This window comes from Mustela nigripes, chromosome 5 (genome assembly GCF_022355385.1).
Source record: "Mustela nigripes isolate SB6536 chromosome 5, MUSNIG.SB6536, whole genome shotgun sequence".
In the NCBI taxonomy this organism is placed as follows: domain Eukaryota; kingdom Metazoa; phylum Chordata; class Mammalia; order Carnivora; family Mustelidae; genus Mustela; species Mustela nigripes.
Window position 1 is genome coordinate 58192354 of NC_081561.1, and position 16816 is coordinate 58209169.

Consider the following 16816-nt stretch of genomic DNA (forward strand, 5'->3'; position numbering starts at 1 on the left):
TGGTGATGATAATGCCTATTCTAGTCTGTTCCTGCAGGAGGATTCATTTCCAGCCTGAGCCAGCTTCAGGGAATCTCTGATTGAGAAAGAAAAAGACTCAACTCATTGGACATTCAGAAAGGTTATACAGAATCGAGACCCTTCCTTGATAGCTTCCCTTGAAGGGAGTTGACCACTATGGCCTTCAGAGCCTCAAAAACACAAGCCAATTTGCTTAGAATGCAAAAAATAAACAAACCCCCTCATTTGCATGTTCTCCCAGGACCCTCCCTAATCCCAGTCCACAACACTAGATGATCTGTAATGACTGTGACATTTTAAATATGATGTTAGAAGGGAGAGGGCATATCTACCATACCATGGGCACTTGCATGGGGCTGGCAGGTGCACCCTCTGTGCCCTAGACCAGGATGCTTCTGCAGCCATGTTTCCAGTGCTTAGCCCCAAAAGGCACGGAACCAATTCCCTGGAAATGGAGGCACTTTCCTCATCAATGTTGGTGTCTCCAGATGGTTTCCAAGTTGGCCATTTCCCAGGCCTTCTAGAACTCCAACTGTGTGACCTGAGCACCTTAGCTCACCTCTCTGAGCCCTAACTTCCTCATTTATAAACTGGTGATGGTAACGACAGACTTCTAAAGGGTTGTTATGAGGGCTGAATGAGATGATGATACAGAAAATTACTTGACAGTAGGGATCTCAGTAGTGTGTGGCCCATGTACGTACTTAATACTTATTTTTTAAAATTAATTTCTTAAACAGAGGATACAGGGAGGGAGGAAGTAGGGAAGGAAGAAGAAAGGACAAACCATAATCATGCAAGACAGGTGCCCTCCTCCAAAGCTGGGACAGCAGAACTGGCATACCAAGCAGGGTACCACTGTGGCATCCCTGGCTAACATGTTAGATCCTGAGACTTGTGCCTTTTTGTACATGGCCCGGAATTCTTTCTGAGTAGCTAACCTTGCCCTTGAGCTTCATCCTCTGCTTCCTGTGAGCATTTCCTGAAGTCTGAGCTCTGAGAAGGGACAGTGGTGTGCACAAAGAAACGTGGCCTTCGTTGGCCTTGCTGGTAATAGGTATAATGGTGCGTCATAGACTGAAGCTTGGGTACCAGCCCTATCTTCCACCACAAAGCTCTTCCACTCCAGTGGTGTTAGCCCACTCCCACCTTGGCTCTCACCCCTGGTAAGTAAAGTCGTTTTAGAGAACATCATACATGGAGTCAAGACATGGAAGTAGTCCTTTATTTTCCCCGAAGATGGTTTGTTCTTTTGATAATCTACAGCTTTATTATACTATATTTTATTTTATTAATGCCAATAGTAGATTGTGTTTTCTCATGATGAAGTTTCTCCTCCCCACCACCCCTGCCACCTCCCACTTTAGACTTTGGCTATAAATAGGAGTTTCTTTGTTCTGTCTCCTCTGGGCAATAATTGGAAACATAAACTGGGAAACACCCTCATGTCTTTCCATGTCTCTTGGTTGTTTCTCCCCAAGCAGACAGTTGCACAAACAAACAGGCTGCTTTGTTTGTGTTTTCTCTGCAGTCACAATTTCTTCCACTAAATGTTTATGCATCCCAGCATCTCAAGAATTTCAGGACCAAGATGGATGGTATGTTAATATTCGTTTGAACATGTGCACTTAATGTGCTTGGTTAATTGGAGTAATTAGTAGTCTTTTCATTCCAAGGCCGTTGCTGAAATTAAAACAGGGCGGTTATTTCTTTTAATGGACTAACTGAAGAATTTTAATTTTGAAAGTGAATCACGACACACAGACATGAAATTCTGCTCTGGGACAGAGGAGGAAGGGACACACATTCTGAGGACCTGGGGGTCTTTAGAAAGTTCCCAGTCCCATTTAAACCCCCCATATTTCCATCTGTTGGTAATCACAATGCCCAAGGTGATACAATTTATCACCCAAACCATGGCACTTTCAAGAATGAAATGGGGTCCCATTACTGATGTCATAGGGACAACAGTTCTAAACAGGGACTGTCCCAGGCAAACCAGGAATATGGTCACTCAACCTCACATGTGTCCAGCTCCTTCCATGGGATATTCACTGTTTGATTATATCAGCTTCTCACCCTCAGCCACAAGGCAATGGATCATTCCCACTGAAGAGATCAAGTGACTGAGGCTGAAAAGCTAAGTAACTCACGCCAGGCCTGCCGGGCAGTGAATAAAGCCATGTTCAACCCCATCCACCACATGGACCCAACATTCTTCTGGCCAGCCAGGAATGACCACAGGGGTAAGTGGTAGCAAGTGAGCATGTGTGGCGGAACAAGAAGCTGGAACGGGAACAGAAGTGTGACAGAGGGGAAAATGGCATGAAGGAGCAGGCAGGATGTCCTGGCAGGAAAGGCTCAGAGGTAATGGCTTGGGCTTCTGAAAGCAGCTGACCTTCTCACGGGGCCTCAAAGAAGCTCTGATTATAAAGGCAACAGCTGTTGTGACCATATTTTCTAGAAGATAATTTTTGACAAATTCCTGGATTGAAAGTGTTAGCCACATGGCAGCATGGTCTGTGGGCTGTCACGGTCACTCTGCATGTCCCCCTCATCTGCGACGCATCTACCAGGCGGTTCTGATTCTCTCCTTCCTCCCTGCTGCTTCTCCCCACCTCCCACCACTCCTTCTCCCCTCATCGTCCCTGCTCAGCGAAGGCAAACGTACCCTGCTCTGCTTAACCAATTCCCTCTGATACTGGCATTTCTATCTTTACAATTTGGCGGCCCTGTGAAGTTTCCCTTTGTATGCATGTTTCCCTGTTCCTGTGTTCCCAATATTCAGGTATCATCACTCAATAACCATTTGACAGCAGTAATGCTTTTCATATGGAAAGAATTGTTTTTTTATTGATGGCAAATGTTGTGATGAACTTTCATGCCCACTTGGAGCCAGAGGGGCTTTTTATTGGGTGAACCACACTAAGATGTGGTTCCAAGAAATGTCTTTGGAGTGTGGACTGAGATGTACTTTTGGGAACAGGTCTTATGGATGGGGGGAGGGCAGGGAGCCTTTCCCTTTATCAAAATCTCATCAATCAAAACATATAATAGCAACATTATTGATAATCGTACAGTTGCCTCGCACTTGGTATTTTTCCAAGCACTTCCCTGGAACTCTAAAATGAAGGCAAGGCGGCTATTATTATTTCCACGTTACAAGTTAAGCAACATTGTAACAGGACTGACTGGTCCCTTGAGCCAGGAGTCAGTTGATAAACAGCTAAGTGTCCCAGGATACTTTGAGCAGGTGGAAAATCTATCCTGAGCATCATAGATGCTCTCAGAAGATCAGGAGACCTTCCCAGGCTAAATTGTCAAAGTCCTCTATGCTTAGTCCAAATATAAGAGCACAGCCATGATGTCCAGGTAAGGTGCTCCTTGTCTCAATGGCACTTGCAATGCAGTTAAACATCCTGACATATAACCCAGAAGCAGTGGGAAACCATGGGTTATTTAACAACACATGCTGTCAGCTGCTGTTAGTATGATGTGGCAGACAGAATGTGAATGCCATGTATTTTTTTTAAATATTTTATTTGAGAGATCGAGAGAGAGAGAACAAGCCGGTGTTGGGACGGGGGAGGCAGAGGGAGAAGCAGAGTCCCTGCTGAGCAGAGAGCCCAATGCGGGACTCGATCCCAGGACCCTGGGCAGATGCCCAACAGACTGAGCCACCCAGGCGCCCCGTGAATGCCATGTATTGACCATTCCAGGCAAGAGCCAGTCTCCACTGGACCTAACAAAAGAAGGGCAAACACTGAAACACGAAGGTGGTGATGCTATTGGGTCCTGTCCACATTAGCCAATGGACCACAGCCCAAACCTGCACCCCTCAGAAGCCAGCCTTGACACTGGCCTTGATAAAAGAAGAGGATTAGGGGACTTGGAACCCATCTAGGGCTACCAGCATCGCCATTTTATTACTGTGGAAGCTGAAGCTGAAGGGACTGAAGGGACTTGCCCTCGTTAGCCTGGCTAGCCAGGGCAGAGCGGCGCGAAGAACCCAGGCCCTCACAGAGAATGTGGCTCTCCACTCCACCTCCTGCACAGACTCGGGGGATTTTGTAGCTCACCCTGCCTGATTTTTCCTCTTTTCTTCCTCCTTAACCTGTTGGCACTCCCTTATTCCTTGTCTGCAGCTGGTGCTCAGGGACTCACCCGGCTGAGTGAAGAGGAGAACAATTTCCTAGACATTTGGTTTCTCCGTGCCCACTTCACCCTCCTGGCCATTTCCTTCACTCTGAGAAAACAAAGCTCCCTGAGCCGCAGGGCGTGCAAGGAATACCAGAGGTGGTGTGAACCCTAGCAGGATGCCGTAGTTCACTGCGGAGGCTCGTGCTCAGGGTCCAGCCAGCACAGCTTGAGGGGTATGCTATGAGACGGGTCCTGATAGCTCAGCTTCAAGTCTGTCCTGGTCCCAGACATGCTGGGTTCCCTAGGACTGCATTGGGAGGAAAGGTGTTATTCTGTCTCTAGACCACCACCTTCCATTATTCATGGATGTCCCTCCCCAGCCCCACAGCCTCCTTGCTTGTGTTGCTCCTCAGCTCTTAAGGCAACATTTGGATTCTTGGGAGCTCAGATCTTTTGTCCGTTATGATCTAATGCTCCCTGGCTCATGTTTCAAGGGATGTTTCCCCGCTCACCCTTTTTGTCTTTCTCTACTTCTTCGTCTGCTCTTTCTGCATTGCTTGGCTTATGAAATGTCGTATTTCATTCTAAGTCAAATGCAGCTCCTCTATCAATTCTACTACAGTCCCAGAATATCAAAGAGAGGCTCTAGACTATGATTAGCATCTATAGACTCTAGGATTATAGGAAATTCTGGCCAACGACCCTCTAGCAATTTACCGATGCTACAGGCAATGTTCTTAATGTATATTTCTTAGTTTATATTTCACTTTGCAAACAAAGCAACTCAGAGGGACTTTTCTTTCCCAACTTCCCCAGTATGACTGGAGAAATCAACCATCGGGCACTACCACTGTCACCATTCAATTAATGAGGAATCCAGAGCCACCAGCTGGCACAGTGATGGCAAATAAAGCCCCAGTTTCATAGTTGTTAGAGTCTCAGCTGTTGGACTGGAGGTACAGTTCCACCCACTCCTCTGTCCTTTCAGCACCTGTCACATGTGGGTCTTCCTCAATCCACCTTTTCCAGTCTGGATCCTCCCAGGTTCTCCCAAGGAGGATAGCTTTAGGGTTGTTTCCTTGTATACCCATGGCTGTTGCTCTTCCCGTGGGAGATTTCATGAATTAAGTACCTATCCTGCTCCGGAAACCATGCTAGACACTTTGCATGTATCTTCACACACTCTTGCACATTAGCTCACTTAATCTTCACCGTGACCTTACACAGGAGATAGGAACACTGAGCTCAAAGAGTGTCATGGTTACCCAAGGTCATCGAGGGATCCAAATCCCAATCCCCTCATTTCAACACCTCTCCACAATGCTATCAAGTTTTCTCGGGGAAATGATTTCGGCAAACGGCCTTGACCAAGCACAAGAACTTTTACCATAAGCCAGGTTTTCTCCTCTACCACTGCCTTAGCTCCTTCTTTTTCATCATACTGCGAAAGCTTACAATCAGGCCTCTCCTTTCAGGAACACAGACCTTGTGACCATTTGCAATGACAAGCCAGCACATGCACTCCAATGAACAGAGACAGGCTGGCGTGGAATTATCAGAAACCTGAAACAACAAAGCCTCCAACTCCGGCAAAATAGCCCCAAAGCACCAGCTGCTCCCGGGGCTAGCCGAGAAAAAAGCATTTGTGGTTTCTACTTGCCCTCAGAAAGTATGAGGGGACCAGGATCTCTAGAGATCCCATAGAAAAGGTGCCCAGGCACTTTGCAGAGATGGAAAGAAAATTCGTGGTGGAGACAGCCCACCCCAGCCCGTGAGAGCCCACTGTGGACACAACTCTCGTTTTAGTGATGTCATACTGGTAGCTTGAACTTGGCCATTGTGGAAGTGTTCATACTCAAACTAAAACAGTATCCCCACCCACTGCATCACTTTCTATCCCACCCCCCTTTTTCTTTTATTTACACAAAACTCTTGTCCTACCTGGTCTTAATGTTATCTATTTTATTTCAGGTTTGCTGGTCATCTGTCTTGGTTACTACCTCCAGCATCTAGAACAGTGGATGGTACATATTTTAAATTATATTTAAAAATGAGTGAAAAACTAACTGTTGTTCATATGCTAATCTGACACACATCATACTTGACCAGGTATTGTTGGTTACCTTGTTGGTTTTTTTTAAAGATTTTATTTATTTCAGAGAGGGAGAGCAGGGGTGGTGCGGGGGTGCAGAAGGAGAGAGAGAATCTCAAGCAGACTCCCCACTAAGCATGGAGCCCAACAAAGGGCTTGATCTCATAACCCTGAGACTGTAACCTGAGCCAAAACCAAGAGTCAGACATTCAACCAACTGAACCCCCAGCACCCCTGTTGGTTATCTTTCTATGTAGATCTATCTTCCATCTCACCTAGTTCTGGAAAGTTACTTTTTTTAATTGATTCTCTTTTATTTACCACTTGTCTAAGTGACAGTAAACATAATCATTCTCATTATAAACTAATTTAAAAAGGTAATTTTCCAATTAATAAATATGCACCAGTGTAAACTGTTCTCATGGTAAAATAATTATAGAAGCTGCCAACAACTTTGGAAAGAAAACAAAGGTATTTGTTAGTGGCAAGACCTAATGAAAAATCTGATGGTCCAAACAAGAAAAACTGACAAGCACCCTTCTCCCCACAAGAACCCTGGTAAATTAGTTTTGACTTAATAATTTTGCCTGAGGATAATTTCAGGCGTCATATGCCCAAATTCTCACTGTGGAAAGCATACAATGAGAAAACCTGTGTTGAAATTTTGGCTCTACCGTCTACTGTTTATAGAACCTTCGCCAAGTTGCTTGACCTTTCTGAACCTTTGTTACTTCACCTGTCACGTCATTATCTACCATACTTTGCAAGGCTGCTGCGTTAAATGAGAGTAAGAACAGGAGGGCAGTTTGTAAACTATAAAGTACCATAAAAATATGACCTATTATTTTACCTCTGAAAAAGATTTGGGATAAAGCAATGCCTCAAGTACCACTGAAAGTATTAATAAAGCTGACAATGGTGCCAGGTATTAAAAAATGTGGCTCTTCCTCTACGTAGTCTCTCAAGCAGTACTGTGCAGAATTGTCCACAATGATTCAAATACCCTACCCCTCTGCCATCTAACACAGAAGCCATTAGCCACCTGTGGTTATTGAGCGCTTGAAATATGGCTAGCATGTCTGGGGAACTGCATTTTACATTTATTTAATTTTGTTTCATTTTATTTAAACAGTCAAGTGTGGCTGGGGGCTACCCTATTGGACAGCACAGCTCTAAGGCATTTCTTCAAATCCGTTTTGCAGAACACTCCCTCTTGGCCCTAACTGTGAAGGGATTGGGTTTTGCAAGCATCAAGAAGCCTGGTGATAGAAACCTCATGGTTTCCAGCACAGGAGAAAGTGTGGAATGGAGTGAAGACTGGAGGACAACAACATGCTGATTTTGGAAAAGCAAACAGGCCCTGTCCTTTTGGGGATTCCAGTGCCCCTTTCTATTTGCTGTGTGACCTTAGAAAAGATATTTAACTTCTCTGAGCCTCAGTCTTTTAATTGTAAAGTAGGAACCAGAATGCCTACTTCACAGGAGTATGGCAAGGATGAAATGAGAGAGGTTCGTCATCCAAAGTTGACTAACACTGTTGCCAGCCCAGAGCAAAACTCTGAACTGTCGGGAGCACAAGCACATGGGGGAGAGGTGGGAAAGTGTGCTGATTTGCATTTCTGGCCTCAGACCATACCATGGCTGGGTTGCCAGGCGTGAGCGGGGCATCACTGGAGCTCTGCTCAGCCTCCAGCAGCCCCGGGCTGGCACGCACCCAGCCTCCCTCCCTTCATTCAGGCCTCCTGAATGCCCTGACCTCACCCAGCATTTTGCTCTGAAGATCTCTGAGGGCTTCAAAGACTCCTCTTTGGACTCAATACAAACGATGTTCCTTCTGGATATGTACACAGGTGGGGGGAAGGCTGGAGGGTGAGGCCCAAACACCTCTTAAAGGAGGGCTACAACTCCCTTTGCTCAGCTCGGGGGGGCAGATTTTCCCTGCACTGACGTTTCCTCTGCTGTCAGTGGGGAAAAAAATAAAAATGCAAAGTCTAGTTCATTGCCACACTGGCCCCCAGGTGAAGGCTTCAGTGTCCCCTGGGACAGTCCCCTCCTGTTAAAACGCAGGTGCTCTTGTCCCACGGCCCCGGTGTTGCAGAAGAAAATGTTAAGCAAACTGCTTAAAAAGCATACTTTCCCAGGATTAGGAAAGATGGTCCCATGTTTCATCAAGTGTCCCAATCTCACTTCTTAGACTGACTTTCTTTTCCAGAAATGGCACCCAATTCCTTTAGATGGTGGGAAGTCAGCCTCCAGAAAGCACGATCTCCAGATGGGAGGTCTTAACAACATGGCTGCCTATTCTTTGAGATTCATGCCCAAGAGTGGGGCCCCCTCCTTGAATCTGGGTGGGCTCCTGAACACTTGGACCAATAGAAGATGGTGAAGGTGACGCTATGTGACCTCTGAGGCTCTGTTGAGAGAGGCCAGGCAGCCCCCACCAGGTCAGTGGGGACCCTTGTTCTCTGAGCCCAGCACCCAAGCTAGAAGCCTAACTACCCCAAGGCCAGCACGCTAGAGACCCACACAGATGTCCCCCAGGAGACAATCCCAGTGAGGGCCATCCAGGCATCTGGCCTGGATGACAGAGCAGAGACACCCCGGCCTTTCAAGCCTTCCCAGCAGAGGCCACACACATCTGCAGTGGAGACCTGCTGTGTCCGCTCTGCACAATCCGTGAGCATAATCAAATGTTGCTCCCTTGCACCGCTGGGTTTGGGGGTGATGTTGCTCGGTAATAGAGGATGGGGCTCCAGTTCTGTGTTCCCCAGAGCCCCAAGCCTCCTGACTGCCCAGCTCCAGGAAATTGAACTCCACAGACCGAAATGTCATGACTCTGATCTTTACAATAACTTTTTTAAGTGGAAAAAAATTGATAGAGGAGCAAGGACTTACTAATGTGATTTCAGGAGATGGTTTTATTCAAAGAATTTTGCGTAGAACTTGTGCGTGGTGCGTTAGGTTTTTTGGCGGCTTTGTTGTTTGTTGTTGTTGTTTGTCCTGTTATGTTGTAATGTGCTGCTAGCATTTTCTGATCGCCCCTATGTTCTTCAAGGTCATGTGTACTCTACCCAAGAATAAAGGCAAAAGTGGCCATTTTTAGTTGCACTGTGGCTGTGAGGAAAAGTTCTCTATGTCCTTGGAGGGGCTTGAACGTTGGTGGGGCAGAAGGGAGAGCTCTGAGCAGACGGGGGGACAGAGGGACTCACAGACATGTTGCTTACACTTAGACGAGTCACTTTAACATTTCCAGGCCTCAGCTGGGTCATGCACAAATGGGATTCAATGATGTCTAGGATTCATTTTCTAACATTTTAGAGAGGAAGAAGTTCGTGCTTATTAAGTGTTTACCCTGTGGCAAGAAGCATGCTAGGCCTTCTATTTATTTTATTTAATCATCAAAAAAATTTTTTTTCCTGAGAACCAGTGTCCCCATTTTGTACATGAGGAAACCATGTCCATGGAATTGTCAGAAGCTGGGAGGTGGAGGGGTGCAATTCCAGAATCCACAAGTCTCCCCCCCAGGGAATGCTCACACCCCTCTGTGCCCCCACAGTGCTTCCCACACCTTGTGCCCAGAGGCCGAGAGTCTGGTTCTTCAGTCTCTAATCCTCCCCAGTGCAGAGGGAGGGTCCCCACTGCATTCCTTTGTACTGTCATCAGCAGCTTCGAGTGGCAGGAAACAATACCCTCTTTCTCTGCTTTCCTGGAAGGGTGGCTCTTGGACCCTGCTGAGTCTCAGTGGCATCCAGGGCTGCCCTCCCAGCCCGACTGCCCCCAGGTACCCTGGGAAAGTCTGGAGGAATCCTGCCACCCAACTCTCCCATGCAGATCTCAAAACTTGAGCTGGTGTGAGCTTCTATTTTCCCTTTAACAAGAGTCCCTCAATTCCAGTATATTTGACATACACCTGACCCATCCCAGCACTAGAGAAGTGTGGATGAAGAGGGGTCTGCCTGTGTGGAGATGCCTCGTGCCCCCAAATCTCCTCTCAAACTCCTGGTACTGGTGCCTAAAATAACTGCCAAGGGTTGACAAAGGCCCACTGCCATTGGCCCTGTGAGGGACCATCAAGAACCGGGAAATCTAAGAGGGATGATTGCAGAGCAGATAGGATCACAAGCATCAAAGCCAGACGGGTTGTGCGTCAGCTACATGTGGTTGTTTGATGACAACTGAACATCTTTTGCCTCTTCTCCTCTTAAGAGCTGGGGGTCTATTTCCATTCCCCTTGACTCTGGGCTGGCCCCTGTGACTGGCTTTGACCAACAGAACACAATGGAAGCAACCCTGCCCATCCGCCCCCTAAGGCAGACCCTCAGCGATGCGCGGTTTCCACTTGTGTGCTTCTTCTAAGAGCTCGGGGAAGACTCTGCCTACCCTCGGACTGCCATGCTGTGAGGAAGCCCAAGCTACCCTCCAGAGCCGCTCTGTGGAGCCCCACCTGCTTTCCTGACCCACAGAACCAGGAGCAATAAAATGGCTGTTGTCTAAATCACTAAGTGGTGGCGCAGTTTGTTAGGCAGAGACAGATAACCAAAAGAGTATGACAGTTAGAGCACCGACCTCGTGGTGCACACAACAGAAGCTAGCCCCACCTGCTGCCCTGCACAGCTGGGTCAGGACGAATGGTAAGGAGTCCTCGTAAGGGAGGGGGCTCTGGGGTTTCAGAGACTATGAGAGTTGCACGAGTGAAAGGGCAGGGTGTGGGCAGAGAAAATTCTATAAGATCCTTTTACTCCACAGGCCTCTGGAAAAATGCCCCAAACACTGACAGGACTTCTCAATTATTCTCACTCTAGTCACCTGACTATAGAAAGTAAACCCTAAATCTGGCCCAAAGTAACCTACTACAAGTAGAAGATTTCTCCAAAGTCTTGTTTTAGCTTTATAACTCTTTTGAATTTTGTATTGAATTCCATAATTTATTCATCTGCATTTTTATCTCAAAATATGTCAGAAAGCCTGGGTGGCTCAGTCAGGTAAGCATCTGTCTTTGGCTCAGGTCATGCCAGGTCCTGGGATTGAGCCCCATGTCCAGTTCCCTGCTCAGCAGGGAGTCTGCTTCTCCCTCTCTCTCTGCTCCTCTCCCTGCTCATGCTCTCTTTCTCTCTCTCTCTCTCAAATAAATAAATATGATATTTTTTTTAAATGGTTGAAATTACTTACCAGTTAAATGACTTCACTTCACCCCAAACTCTTCAAGAAAATGAGACCTGGGACTCTGTGCAGCCCCAGAATACACAGGCACCCTGAGGGAATATCAGGCTTACCCACCTGCTGAGGCTGAAGATTTGGGACTTTCCTTTCAAGATCTAGTCACACATCTTCAGTAGGCAGATCTGGCCCCTGCGTTCCCCCTCTTCTATCCCATTCTCTGCTATGAGCTGCCCCTATGGTCACAAGGGACCCAATCCTGGAGAGGATTGGCTTAAGTTTCAGTCTTCATTTGGAGGGAGACTTCAGGGTCTCCAAATGAAGGCTGAAAACTTAAGTCACATGACAATCTAGTTCTTCTATCTCTGACCCACGTTTCAGGTCGGCCTCTCACAGTATTTGGAAAGCCACCCAAAGCAATTCCAGCCTTGCCCAACATCCTCAAATGCTCCCCAAACTGCCTTTTTTTTTCTTAGACAGACAAGTCACACACGCGCACACACACACACACACACACATCTACACAGCCTGTGTAGATACGTTGACGCTTGGAAGCAAAATAGAGGAAAGCTTTTATTATTGTTTGCCATTTGAAAATGATTATCCTGCAGGATGATGTGGATTGAAGGAGACAGCTTGCAGTTAGCATCCCGGCAAGAGCTCCCTTTCTAGACCTGGGTGAGCCTCCACCACCTCCCAGCTTCCCGAGTGGGGACTGCCTGGTGCCAGACTTGGATGCCTACCAACACAAATTAAAGGAAGAAAATGCCTCCTAGACGGAGGCGGGCCGGGGGAGTGAGAATGCTGAGAATTTTAAAGGGATCATCACCTCAGCAGGAGACCGACACTCAGCCTCAGAGAGAACAGCTCCCCTAACAGATGCTCCAGTTCAGAGAGTCTCCGGTTCTGGGGACCCTGTGCTCCCAGACGCCCTGTCTCTCCTGTTCCCCGCCCCTCCCCACCAGAAACACTCTCCATCCTCCTCGCCTTTCCAGAAACACAGCCGAACCTTATTTAAAATCATGAAGCCCTAAAATGACGCTCTGTGGGAACCGAGCTAACCAACTTGTACTCAAACATGAACCTGGAGGTGGGGACAGGGAGCCACCGCCTAATGGGTACAAGGCTTCTGTCTGGGGTGATGACATGTAGCATTGTACAACACTGAGCGTGTGCAGAGAGGCCACGGATAGGGCCCTTTAAAATGGTTAATTTTATGTTATGTGAATTTCACCTCGATTCAAAGAAAAAAAAAAAGCTTTCCCAAAAAAGGGTCAACACTTCCAGAATCCTGTCGACCAAACTACATTTGACACTGGACATCAGTCTCCTCATTTGCTGGTGGGAGGCTGTGCAAAAAGAAGGGGTTCTGTCTTGCGACGATTGTTCCAGCTCCCAGCAGGACAAGGATCTCAGATGGTCTGAGGACAGAGAGAAAGTAAGATCAGCAAGCTGCCCTGTAGGCTAAAATTAAGTGACCTTCCATGATCTGGACTTGGCAAGCGACTGAACTTCTCTTATGTCCCTCCTTTGTGAGCTCAAAATTGTCTTATGAGACTCCTGAGTGGAGCTTATAAAAGGGATTCTAATACTCTGGCCAAATCCAGGGAGCCATACATTTGAATCCTATAACTTCATTTCTTTCTCAGCCACCAGCTGGCAGTCTCCAGCAAGTCCCGACGTCAGGCAATGCCGGGTTTTCCTAATATACGATTTTAATCTTCAACAGCCCTTGCCAATTCAAAATAAAGAGAAGAGAGAATTCTGGGAGCATATGCCCTACAAATTTAAAAAGAAAATGAAAGTGGTCTCATCTTGTACTTCAACAAGTTGATTTGATATTTAGAAAATGATCCTTTGGGCCAAAAAATATTTTTACGTTGTGTGTCTCTATAAATAACTCCCCCCCCGCCCCTTTTTAATAGAAAGCACATCGCTGGTGTCTAAAACCAAACGTGGTTTTGATTGAACCAGACTTACATTTCTATCTGAAGTTCATTTGCTAACAATAGAACTGGCTTTCCCATTTGCCAACATCAATGTTGACCTGTTTTCACCTAAATTTTATAGATGTCAGAAAAAGAAACTGTTCACTGCTCAGTGGCCTACCCTGGCCTTTTTCAGCCACACTTGCTTGCATTTTTGCAGCTCCTTTAAATTCCCCTTGTCACAAAAACTAACAATAAGGTCAAGTATTTCAGTAAGAAATATTGAATTATTATCCAACTTTGTCAAACAGCCAAGAGCCTGCAAAAGCTAACCACGAACTGGAGAAGAGAGAGGCTTAACCTCAGGCCTCCCAGCCCTGCCTTCATTGCACGGGGAAGGATTTTTGGCACCGGGGGGCACCGGGAGGACTGGGAGGAAGGGGGGAGGGCGGGCGGGTGGAGTGGGAACTCGACGGCTCACAATCACGTCCAAGCTCCCGTCCCTCAGGAGGGTCTCGTTGCGCTTGTTTGCTGCTGCCGTGAGCCAGCTTTGATTTTTCTTGGAGAGGGCTCCAGGCACCCTAGTATCTCAGCCATGCCAACACCACGAGGCTGCTGACCTCTCCTGATCCCCCGGCCATATCCCTGTCCATCAAGGCTAATTTCTATGACAACATAAACTCCACTGTGTAGCCAATAAACCCAAACCCGATGGAAGCTGATGTGGCCAGGACGGAGAATGACAAACTGGCAAGATATCAGGGCTGGAAATAGAACTCATTTTGCCAGCCAGGGGCTTGGGAGGGGTAGAGATGGATTTATGTGCATGTGCGTGTGTTTTATGTGTCCTAATAACCCTAATAAAGATTCCATTAATCAATAAACCACCGCTTGCAGAGACGGAAATAAATGCTGGGCTCCTCAAGTGAGCTTCAGGTAGAACCAGAACTCTTCTACATTTCATTCTAACCTGTGGTGGTGGAGGACAGGAAGAACCCTCTGTTACCTCAAAGCGTCTGTCTGGAGAAGGTATTTGGCCAAGAGAAAGGGGGAGAGCAAGAGTGAGAGAGAGAGAGAAAGAGAGATTAAGAAAAGGAGGATTGGCTTTTAGCTCGACAAGGAAGAGCAGCCTACAAGAAGGCAGCAGTGGCCCCCAGGATGGGATGTGAGGGATCTCGAAAAAGCTTCCCAAGGAAGGTTTCTGCCCTTCGAGCAGAGTATGTGGCTTTGGAAGTGAGGTTCAAGGTTCCCTTGAAATGCAAATACACTGACTGCTCAAAGGTGAGGGTCAGGGCAAGTTCATTTATAAAAGGGGAGGTCCACAGTGCAGGGTTAGTTGGTGTGGCCTTGGGGAGAGAGACAGGGCCAAGGGCCGGCCTCCAAAGGAGACGGCTGGAGGTGTGGGTGGAGAAGACCACAAGATCCTGCTTTAAAGTTTAGCATAGGGTCAGTCACAGGCCTAGCTCTCACTCCTTTCTTTGAGTATGTGACCATCCAGAACATAAACTTAATCCCACCCATTTGTACTTGTCACCCTTCCCTATTGAATGCCAACAGGCCCTATGTACCAAAGTCACCCTCACTCATCCAGACTCCACTGCACATGGTCGTTGGTGGTGAATAAGCAGTTAGATAAAATGTACCTACACTCTGAAAGTTTGATATCTTATGCAGTCACTTCTCATCATTTTGTAAAGCTTTTTTAGTGGTGGACAGGCAAAGGGAGAGAGAGGGAGAGAATTCCAAGCAGACTCCACGTCCAACATGGAGCTCACGTAGGGCTCAATCTCACGACCTTGAGATCATGACCTGAGCAGAAACCAAGAGTCAGACGCTTAACTGAATGAGCCACATTGAGCCCTCTCAACATTTTTATGACTCATACCCCACAAAGGCTCCGACACCGCTCACCCCAAACCACGCCCCACCACCAAATCTAACCTCTTTGAGAATCCCTCTTGCTCATCGTCAGAGTAGAAGTGTGATAGGGCATGCTAAGGAACACCAGAGAGCCCAGGGGCACTATCTCATTCTTTGTCTCTCTGGAGAACTGTCAGTGGGATCTCCATGGTGGGAGGGGGTGGTCTGCCTACTTCCAGGGTGGATGTGGGGCCAAAACCCGCAAGGCTGCAGACCCAAAAAGACCAAGAATTACTCATCCTTCCAGATCAGCTCAAGTGTCATCTTCCTGCTTGGCCAGGAGTCACTACCTCCTTTTGGGGGGGCGGGGGAGAGGGTGGGAAGCCAGGCTTCCATTCACATCTCTACAGTGGCACCGCTCCATTCTACTGTCACTTAAGAGTTTATCTTTCTGTCTCTCTGAGAAGGTGGTGAGCTTCTTGAGGATAGGGATATGTCTCACTCATTTTCATTTCTATCATTTCCAATGGTTATTGCATGAATAAAAACGCAGCCCCTCCCTGAAGATCAGATGACAGTTGCCGATGGTGAGGCAAAGCAACGATGCTCTCTCACCATTCTCTCCAGCAAGGGATGGAGTGAGGCCACCAGTTCTCCCTCCTCTCAGCCCTCCGCCTCCTCCTGCCCTGCACATGGCTTGTGCTGCCATCGCCTAACACAATATGGTTATGTCTACCCTGAATCAGGGGTCAGATGGTGAACCACTCAGTTTTGTCCGCTAACATGATACCGAGACCTGTGTGCGCCATCATTTCCCCATTGGCATGGGATTTCCTTTTGTAGCTTGCAAAGAGGAGAGAGGTCGGTTGTAGGGAACTCAATAAGCAAATAAAAGGTAAAATTGAGATGAAAATTCTCTCTTTCTTCAAGATTAGCTGCCATGCTTTCATTTGTTGAGAGGCCTCGGATACCATGTTAAGGAAGTCAAGAGTGTGGCCCCATCCCTACAGTCAGACCATGAAACAGCAAAGAGAAAGACCCTGACCACAACAAGGCCAGGACCTCCTTCCTTTACTTGTCTACTTGTCCACTAAAGGGATAGGTCATCTTTGTTCAGGAAGGAACGGCATGGATGTTCTTAGCCTTAATGCTCCACTCACCAAGTCAGTCCTGGTGTACAAATTTATTGTTTTTTTGTTTTTGAAATAATATATAACAGGTGTCTTTCAATATGGTTAGCTGGAGCATGGTATGGAATCAGTATGCTGGAAGTTTATTTACATGAGTATACGAAGTTTTTAACAGAATCAGCTTGCCTGAGTTTCTATCAAGTGAAAATCGGTTCATAAAAACTAGAAAAGTAATGAAGCATTGGGGCTTCATGAAGGAATACACTGCCATCATAAAGGAGCAAAGATTCTTCAGAGAATGAGGATGGGAGCTGCTCAAAAGTAGAGGTTCAACACTTGGCTTCCCCTCTTCAATTTCAGGGTGACCTCGCGTAAGTGATCTGACCTCTCTGGGATTCCGTCTCTTCACCCTCTACAAAATGGTCAGTTTTGCCAATTCTGTGAGAAACAATGGACCTCATTCTCTCTTAATGCTAGGCAGACTCTAG

General features: G+C 47.0%; 1 protein-coding gene across 3 annotated transcripts in view; it reads right to left on the reverse strand.

The window, feature by feature from the left end:
• The window catches only part of RUNX2 (RUNX family transcription factor 2), a 223512-nt gene that overhangs the window by 77362 nt on the left and 129334 nt on the right, over positions 1-16816 (reverse strand). Inside the window, exon 6 of one of the 3 annotated variants that reach the window (XM_059400344.1) lies at positions 1419-1704. The exons of the other annotated variants lie outside the window; for them this stretch is intronic. Coding sequence (XP_059256327.1) covers positions 1688-1704 — 17 coding nt within the window. The 3' untranslated portion in view covers positions 1419-1687. Of the gene's footprint in view, positions 1-1418; positions 1705-16816 lie in introns of those variants that run through there. 3 annotated transcript variants of the gene reach the window in all.